This window comes from Idiotropiscis lumnitzeri, chromosome 12, assembly GCF_059441095.1.
Source record: "Idiotropiscis lumnitzeri isolate Australia: NSW breed Sydney's pygmy pipehorse chromosome 12, RoL_Ilum_1.0, whole genome shotgun sequence".
Lineage (NCBI taxonomy): Eukaryota > Metazoa > Chordata > Actinopteri > Syngnathiformes > Syngnathidae > Idiotropiscis > Idiotropiscis lumnitzeri.
The window spans coordinates 17177030-17186854 of record NC_142402.1 but is presented as its reverse complement, the minus strand read 5'-3'; the positions used below and the strand labels follow the sequence as shown (position 1 = coordinate 17186854).

The 9825-nt window shown below is 41.0% G+C and overlaps 1 protein-coding gene across 1 annotated transcript; it reads left to right on the top strand.

Moving 5' to 3' along the window:
* Window positions 1–17: 17 nt before the first annotated feature.
* Window positions 18–4296, top strand: LOC148326244 (acyl-coenzyme A thioesterase 2, mitochondrial-like). Its single transcript, XM_088311740.1, has 5 exons — window positions 18–207; window positions 965–1442; window positions 1648–1835; window positions 1932–2302; window positions 3137–4296. The coding sequence occupies exons 2-5, from the start codon at window positions 971–973 to the stop codon at window positions 3372–3374; spliced, it is 1269 nt and encodes a 422-aa protein (XP_088167866.1). The 5' UTR covers window positions 18–207; window positions 965–970; the 3' UTR covers window positions 3375–4296.
* Window positions 4297–9825: the final 5529 nt, after the last annotated feature.

Genomic DNA, 9825 nt, shown 5'->3' with positions numbered 1-9825 from the left:
AATATTAATCAGAATGCCGTGTTAAGACTAGTGGGGTCGGATAGAACAAATGGTTGTCAATAAATGCTTTGATTTGATTTCCCCTTTAAGTGGGAGGACTGGTTGATTCCATTCGTTCTTTTAGTGTCGGGCAGGTTCGAAGTTTCAAAGTTGCGCATGCGCGCCCGGTGCTCCAGCAGCTGAGTTGAGATTACCTTTTTTTTCTGGGTGAGCCAAACTTAATTTTTCCGTTTACTTTGCACATCAAACGCGCATAAATGGAATCTTGCAGATTAATGAGCTAATGATTGAGCTTTAACAAATCACGAGACCCCGGGACACTTTTAGCGAGTCGCCAAACTTGTCCTTCGTGGCATGTTTACAATATGTGACTGTAAAAATCCAGTTTCATGCTTTTTTTTGTCACTTAAAATCAGTGTTCCTGCACTTTGTGTGAAATCATGTGGTGCAATACTATTTAGTTGTGTTACAATAACAGAAACGGCACGACACGTTTTTTTTTTTGCATTAATGCACGGATTGTCCTCTGCAAGGTCGTTTCGATCGTTTCGTCTCAGGGTGATCGATTACAACTGGACGTATCTGGTTGTACTTTTTTTTGGCCTCTCATCCGAGTGGACAGGCCCCCTCACTTCATGCCATGTGACTAAAACCGCATTTGCGCGCTTTTTTAATCTATTAATCTATCACAAAATTAAGGCCTAACGGAATCATTTTATTATCATTGCACAAACTGCAAGAAGGGGTAATAAAACTGCACGTCTCCTGTGATTGGATAATCACTTGTGACAGGGCAGGGCCCGTCCAGCAAAAACTTACAATGTCTTGACATGTTCTTTTAAACTCGGTTCATATATTTAGTCAGTACTTTAAAGTTTAAACATTCTTTGAAAATATGTTTTGTGTTTTTCAAGTCTAAAAACATGTGATAGTCACTGATGCGTCTTCTCTTCCTCCCCTTAAGTTGAACATGTCGCCTCAAGTGCGCCTCCGTCTTCTCCCGAGCGCCCGGTGCCTTTTCGACGAGCCCGTCCACGTGAAGGTGGCCGGTCTGAGGTCCGGGCAGGTGGTCACCCTGAGGGCTCGTTCCACCGACGAGCGTGGAGTGGTCTTCTTCTCGGCGGCTGTCTACCGGGCGGATGGAGACGGGGAGCTCGACCTCTGCCTGGACGCTGCCCTGTGCGGCACCTATGAGGGGGTGGAGCCTATGGGCCTGCTGTGGTCCATGCGACCCGCCGTCCCCCACAAGTACTTCCACTGGAGTAAGGCGCTGAGTCCCCTCGTGGTCAGGTTCTCGGTGCATGATGGGGTAGATGTGGAGGAAGATGAGCGGGGAAGCGCCCTGGCGGAGGCCATCAACGAGAGGATCCTGTTGGGGGAGGGCGTCGCAAGGGAGGTCGTCGGCCTCGGGAAGTGTAATGGAGTGTTGTTCACGCCACCAGGTTAGAACCCGACTTCATTTAAAACCCTACCCAATGCTTGAAACCTACTCAGAAACTCTACCCCTAACTTGAAAAACGAACCAATGCTTAAAACCTTGATTCTCAACCTTAACCCGGGCTTCAAACCCTAATTTGAAGCCTTAACCAAAGCTTGAAGCCATAACTCCAGTGCCGACCGTGATTTGTTTTGTTGCGACAACTTCAGGGGAGGGTCCATTCCCGGGTGTGCTGGATTTGGCCACCTTTCCGTCGGAGAAGCGAGCTAGCCTGTTGGCCAACAAAGGCTTTGTGGTCCTGAGCGTGCCCGTCTTGTACGACAAGCCCGGCAACATGGAATATCTGGAGCTAGACCATTTCCACGATGCTCTGCGCGTCTTGGAGCAGCACCCAAAGGTCACCTCAGCAGGAATCGTCCAAAAATAATGGATGGACAGTGAAGAAGCCTCGTTATAGGTGTCACATGCGTACCGTAGTTGTTTTTGTTTATAGGTGGGCAGTGACGGGTTGGGCGTTATCGGGCGTTCCAAAGCGGGCGACATCGCTCTGTCGCTGGCATCCTTTGTGCCGGGCGTGCGTGCGGTGGTGTGGATCAACGCTTGCAGTGCCAACATCGGAGGGCCTCTCTACTACCGCGGCCGACGAATCCTCTCCCCCTTGACCACCGACCCGACCAAGGTGATCGCCACCGCCGAGGGCGCCAATATCATCAAGTTCATTTTCGGGGATCCCGACGGCAAGGACAACCGGAGCAGCCTGGTCCCCGTGGAGCAAGCCGCCGCCCACTTCCTGTTTCTGGCTTCCGAGGACGACCTCAACTACGACAGTCGGGCATACATGGAGAGCCTGGCGGCGCGACTCAGGTGAGTAGATCGTGGAACAAAAAAATATCCAAATAGGATTGTAATTGTTTTTTTGTTTTTTTTTAACATTTGATCATATATTTCATTCAACCACTATTTAAGAAAGTAGTTTCTTTAAAATATATTTTATGTGAATTTTTTTCCTGCTCATTTTAAAACTCTTTGTTAATTAATCACACCACTGTTTAATAAAATATAGTAAATTATATTATTTGACGCATTTTATTTTTCATATAAAAATACTTACACTTTATTCTTACCGCAGTTTAATTTTTTTTTCTTGCCCAAAAAAACTTTTATTGCAAGATTGTTTCTTGAAATAGTACAACTCTTATCTTGTCAGATTTTGACTTTTTATCCCAGGAAATATGACTTCTTGCAAGATTGATTTTTTTTTTTTTTTTGTGAAAAGTGCAACTTTGTTGTAAAGACTTTTTAAGTAAAAAAAAAATAGAACTGTTCTTGCAGAAAGACACCTTTATTCTACAAAAAGATAATTCTGCGGTTGCAATTTTTTATGCGACTGCATTCTTAAATTGAAACTCTTTTACCTCGACAAAAAAAGCATTTTTTTCTTTTTCTAAAAAAGGAAAAATTTTTAAAAATCTGACATTTTTTCTAAACAATATTTCTCTAAATATCAGAACTGTTTACTGACTAAATCACGCTCCTAAGATTCTGACTAAAAAAAAAGAAACAAAATACTTTATTCCCCTTAAATTCAAACGTTCAAAAATTAAAAAAAACAAAACAAAAAAAAAAACATAATTCTTTTAAAGTTCCGTCTTTTTGTCTCGACAAAGACAGGCTCATTTTTCTTTTGGATGCACTCAGGCGTGTTGGGAAGCAGAATGTGGAGACAGTGTGCTACGCGAGGGCCGGCCACCTGCTGGAGCCGCCCTACGGGCCCTACTGCCGCTCAGGTATCCACGGGCTCCTGCGCAAAGTGGTCATGTGGGGCGGTGAGCCCCGAGCCCACGCCCGAGCCGAGGTGCTCGCTTGGAAGAAGCTTGAGGACTTCTTCAGGAGCCGGTTGCGCTGCGGACACGCCAACACCAAAGCCAAATTGTAAACGGAAGGACGCTTTCTCACACTAGGTCCCATTGACTTAAAAGAGAAGTGCAGCATCCATCTTCAGGATGACATCACAAGGAGAGGCGGGGTTTGAGTGAACCAGGCGTCTTACAGGTTCGAAAATTAATACCATACTTTGTAAGAAATGAGACGGCTCTCATGACAAAGGTAATATATGATCATATTTATGCTTCTAATTAATTATGGAAAGCTTCAAATGGCATGATATAGATATATTTTTTTAAATAAATTAATAAAAGTAAAAATCTGCCTTTATTCTGGGAAGAGATGAACTTTTCTCTCCAAAATATCATTTTATTTTAAGAAGATTGCAAGTTATTTTTCTCAACATCAATAATTACAATTTAATTACTTTGTGTATTTTCTCCCAGAAATGAATACATTTATTTTTAGGTGCTTGACAGATTTTTCGAATTATAATTTGTTTTGAAATTCTCAATAAATATACCTTCATTCTTGTACAAAAACAATCATTTACTTTGATTGCAAAAGGCGTACGCGCGAAGGCCTCTGAATCCGATCGTTTGAAATGTAATCAAGCCTAACATGGTTTCCTTGTTCAATGGCATCCACGTAATCGTGTAAATGTCATTGAGGTATTTTCATGAGCTGGTTCTGCGGTGAGTGTTGTTTGTGTTGAGCGCGCGTTGAGGTCTGGAAATAATTAAGATAAGAGCAGACTGGCGTCTCGTGACTATGTTTAGCTGACTGACCAAGTGAGCTGTATTCATGTAGCTCACCTGAGCGACACACACTCGTTGACACTTGAGCAAGGGCTTGATTTTCCACGATTTTGGAGCCTTATTTTATCGACTTTCTTTATTATTTATTTATTTTTATTCCATATAATTTGCCGTTTAAAGTTTGTAAGATCATTGCTAACCGTGGCAATGTATTATCCCCAAAATATTTTGTCAAGCCCCCCACCAAAAAAAAACAACTCCACCGAGGCGAAAATAATTGGGAGCCGTGGAAAACACGATCACATGTTCTTTATACCCCCCACCCCCACCCCACGAGTCATCTTGCTGATCGTGCGTAAGGTCAGGGTAGGGCGCCAGGTACACTTGGAAAGAAAAACAAGCACCATGTGGTCTGTAATGCGGAGCAGGCCTCAAAGCTCAAGTCACCCGAGGACCTTGAATGCACCTCAGGAGGGGAAACATCTCATGCATTCCTCACGCCCAGCTATGTCAAGTATGCGCTGAGCAGAGTTTCCATGGCGGCGCTTACCTGAACGAGTTGTTAAAATTGATTAAATACAGTATTATTTCAACCATACAATACTGACAAATGTAATTAAAATGGAAATTAAGACGGAATTAGGTTATTTTTTACACTTCTCAGTTCAATGGGTATTGTGCAGCTGTTTCTGTTGTGCGTGCCTTAGCCACTTGGGGGCAGTATCATACAGCCATACTGGATGGCTATACATGGAAATAGTCAGCGCTTCATTAAGCGGCAGTAATGTTTAGTGTTCTTCACAGAGGATAAAGAATATCTGCCTGCGAGTATTGTTATCTCTCGAGATGTGTAGTCTGAGTTCAAATAACTGTTGCTTCAAAGATTATGAGACCTTAATGCAAATGCTATATGTTTGTATTGTTTGATTGCATTAAGATGAACTTACTCATCTTAATTGATAATAACACACACAAAAAAATAATACTACACCGGGAGTTGTTAGTCGTTTATTTCTATTAAGCAAAGCAATGGTTATCGGGAAGTGGAGCGTCATCTGTGTGTTGGTGTAACATGAGTCTGACAGTGTTCCGGTTCTGGACAGCATCTGCTTCAGAGCTGGGTCAGTTTATTGTTGTTATGGAAAAGGAGATGATGTGCTTATGAATCATAGTAATAATCCAGCCATTATCTGAGCCGCTTATCCTCACAAAAATTATATAAAAAAAAAAAAAAATTAAACGTTTTTACCAGCACTCACTATGAGAAAACGCCATCAAGACCCGGTTGAGGCGACCTAGGCGGCAGGACAAAATGACCTTTTTGCAGTTGTGGAGGAAGTGGAAAATGGTCCACATCCATCCAGAATTTATTTTACTTGGAACAAAGTGATTTAGGATTGAGGAACTCCATGACATGTGGGTGTGTGTGGAGAGGCTCCAAATATTACAAACTGCCCGACGCTGAAAACTACTACCGCAACTAATGCTAAATAAGATTTGCTGTACACAGAAATGCATGAGACTAAATATAAAAATATTAATTTGATTTCAGTAACAGTTTTCAGTTTTAAAAGAAACAGGAAGCTAAAGATTTAAAAAAAAAAATGAAATGAAATAATGAATAGTTTTTTTAAAGAACAATTCTGTAAACAAAATAATTATTTAAAAATATTTTAAAAATAACAAATAAAAGAAGTAAAATGTAGGTAATATATTCAAATAAAACAAGAGCAGGCAATATATATTTTAAAATTAAATATGTAATAGAGAGGGATTGGGTTGATCAATAAAAAGTTATCAAATAATACATCACTAAAAAGAGAAGAAATATTTTTTTAAAACAAAAGCAGATGACAGATAATTAGACAATATGTAATTTTATTTTTGTCTACAGAAGTGTAAGGAATTTTAAAAAAGAAACATTAAAACACGCTAAAATCAATAAAAGAAGCAGAATAATTTGGAATTAATAACAATTATATTTAAAGGTCAAGTCTAAAATGTCTAAACACGGCGTTCGCCATTTTGCCGCTTGCTGTCGACTGAAAATGACGTCACTATTGCGACCGATGACTATGACGACCAATCACGACTCAGCTGTTTTCCGGGTTTGGTCATGTGACATTTGCAATTCAAACCCTTTGTCATTTTTTTTGACTTGGCGTCCCCTTTAAAAAAATACAAAACAAGCAGAAGATGCTCGCAGTGATGCTAATAAAACCCGTTCTCTTCCCGCCGCATTCACCATGCGCACATGTTCAAGTCATTTTCAGATGTAGTGGCGCACACACAAACACACACACTTGCCGGTCCATCTGGAGCCTATTAAGGTGGTTCCCACCCACAGGAAGGGGGCCATCATTTGAGAGTGACAGGTACACACATGCAAGACAAAAAGGACATTGCTTGAAAATGTTGCAAATGCACATTCAACTGTGTGTGACGTCAGCGTAACAATTTAGAAAGCTGATGTTGCGATTTTGTTGCGGCTCAATGGGAGATGCGCGAGGCATCGCTTGAAATGTCTCCGTAGATTAGAGGGGGAACTCAAAGGTGTTCAGTCACTGTCAAAACGGTGACGTTCATGTGTGTGACCGATGTGAGAGGGCGTGTGCGCATTTGTGTGCGTGTTTGTGTGTGTCAAGTCTTTCTTTTCCTCTGGCCTCCTTTCTCCTCGTTTGCATCCTTGATTTTATCTTCCCAGGCATTCATTTTTTTCTTTTCTTTTGTTATTTCCTCTCTTTGCATTTATATACCTTCCCTTTTTATTCCTTCATTTCCTGCCGAATACTTTGCTCCCCTTTCTTTTCCTTTCCTTTCATTGCTCTTCCTTCCTGTCGTCCCTTTTCCTTCCTTGCCCATTTCTTCCATTTCCATCCCCGGCCTTCGTTTTCGTTTCTTTTCTTTCCTCCCTTTCATTTGCTCTTTTTTCGCTTTCCTTTCCTGGCCACCTGTCCCCCGTCTTGGTCTTCTTCCTCACCGCCAGCATCATCCCTTCTTTTTCCTTTTCCTTTCATCTTTACGAGCGCACGAAGCAATCCACGGTCATATCGAGTAATGCCACACAGGTGAGTCACCATTCAACGTCCACGCTGACTCACCCACTGTCACAACCCCCAACCCCCCTCACCTTATATCCCATCATGTGACTGGGCCTGATGGGTACAAAAGTGATGCAGATCTACATTATTTTATATTCCGTGTGCATGTGCGTTCCTCCCCTTCATTCATATGTTTCCGTCTTCTTTTCCATATCTGGGCGAGAGGGTCATGTGACGGGTTTGGAGCATTTCCGAGGGTTGTTTCGTCTGGAGCGGTGGTCTTTCGATGAACAAAATTTAGGACAGCATCATTCAGGTTGGTGCGTGAACAGGAGTCAGCACGCGCGCACACACACACACACACACACACACACACACACACCCCACCATGCACACAAATTTACATGATTTTACACGCGGACACACGCAAACGTACAGGTATACAAGGTGACGCTTGTTGTTGTGATCTCCAGCGTGTGACTCATCGCACCAAAAAAAATAATAAATAAATAAATATCGTCGCTTCTGGCCGCCAACCTTTATCAATATTGCCGTCAAGACGGTAACAGGAAGTGGCCGCTCGCCGCCAACAGGAAATGAATGTGGCGTCACGGCCCTCATTGTCTCCCATGAAGAAGCCTTGGCTATAGAAACACAAATAAAATCTCGGTTATTTTCACGAAAATCAGACTATCTCCCAATTGGTGGAACCTACCCTGGCAGTTTATTTATTTTTTTTTATCCTGGCTGACTTGGACGACTTGTCTCAATGCTAATGCTAATTACCAACACATCTTAAAGGGAGGATCATCTGTTCCTAATGGCCCAAAAACCACAAGAAGTCTGTGTAACTTTTTCATCCCATATTAGCATTTAGCGTTCATGTTCGGAATTCAGCAAAGTAATGTCCAAGCATATGTAATGAACAGGTCGTCACTTGTTGTACGATAGTTGCTTATATTAATGCTAATGCTAAGTGCTAACACCACTCAGAGCAGGCTAATCATACCTCAAAGAGCAGCAAAAACAAAACACAAGAGGTTTATGACACCTTCCTCTCCAAATTAGCATTTAGCAATTCAGCCATTAGGTTTGAAGGGTTCAATCTAAGCTCCCCCAACCCGCCCTCTTGTGTGTGACTCCTCAGGTAGGACTCCCACCTGAAACGTGGTAAAGCCCATTTATGCTGAAGGGCGAGTGGGGGTCATTGAGCCTGAGGGTCTTTAGCATTATTCCCTAATGAACCCAGTGAAGAACAGAAGAATTTTAACTTCCACTTCCTGCTGAAAAAGAATTGAATAAAAGCTCCATTTCCTCATGAGATGCAAGTGAAGCCGCATGGGGCTCGCCTGTGGAGGTGTTGTCATGTAGCGCACGTCCCCAACAAAAAAGAAAAAAAACAAAAACCAAGGAAAGCACGCATTATACAACCATTCAAATGCGCTTGAACCTTTACGCCGAGTTTGTGAATTTAACTTATTTTACATAAGGAAGCCTTAACAAAAAAATACAATTAAAATGTTCTACAACAAAAAAACATACAAGGCATTAAACGTCTAGTCTTATTATGGTTCATGTAATAAATTAATTTGCTGTTAATAATAGATTAAAAAAATATTTTTCCAGTCATTTATTAAATTGTGTAATCTGATATGTTATTCAGTTTATTATTTATTCGGAAATCATACTATTGCACCAACAGAAGAGCAAAAATATATTTCTCAATAAAAGGTCATTAATACTGCTTTTTTTTTACCCTCTTAATTTACAAAACTGTGTAGAATTAGGAACATGAATGTAATATTTTTATAGCTGATACAGAGTTAAGCATTCATCACTGACTGTACATCCCTTCTGTGATTTGTCCATGCAGTCTTTCTGCTCAGGAGTATTGAAAGACTCCCATGTGGCATTCAGGGCCACCTGGCACGCGCCAGTAGTACGGAAACCCGATCTTCTTCAGGTACCAGAATAGCCTGACGGGCACGGCAAAGGCCACCTCACTGACTTGCTGAGGGGCCAAACCCTAGGCCACATATTTGTGTATTTTAAATTTGTTTTCTTTAAATTCCTAATTATTCAACATAAAACAATGACTGACATATTTATGATACAAAAATTTCACTTAGTCAAGTTGCACTGTAATAATAATTATTGCTAATAATAAGAGAAAAACTGTCACTTTACTTACTATCATGACTATAGAAAAGGCATGAAAGATTTTGGTTGGGAAAAAAATGCTATTTTTTATGTTTTGTTGTTTTAATATAGCATTCTTCACCAGAATATGTTACTAAATGATGGTTTGTGCAAAGCCTGACAATTTAAGGGCGATGGTGATGAGACTGCTCTGAAACTCAAGATTTTTTTTTAAATGTTCCAATCTTGCCAAAATAATCCAAAAGCAGTTTCTAATATTTAATAACTAATATCAAATACGTTGTCTCGAATATTGACCCACCCAAAAAATATAGACTATGCACACAACATTTAATATCCATTATATGCAATAAATGCCAGGATGGCCGAGTGGTCTAAGGCGCCGCGTTCAGGACCCAGTCTCCCCAGGAGGCCTGGGTTCGAATCTCGAATTTCCCCATTGTGGGACTAATAAAGGCAATATTATTATATTATTATTATTATTAAATATATGGATGTATATAAACATTTTTCATGCAGGGTATGTGCAGTTATGCTAATACGT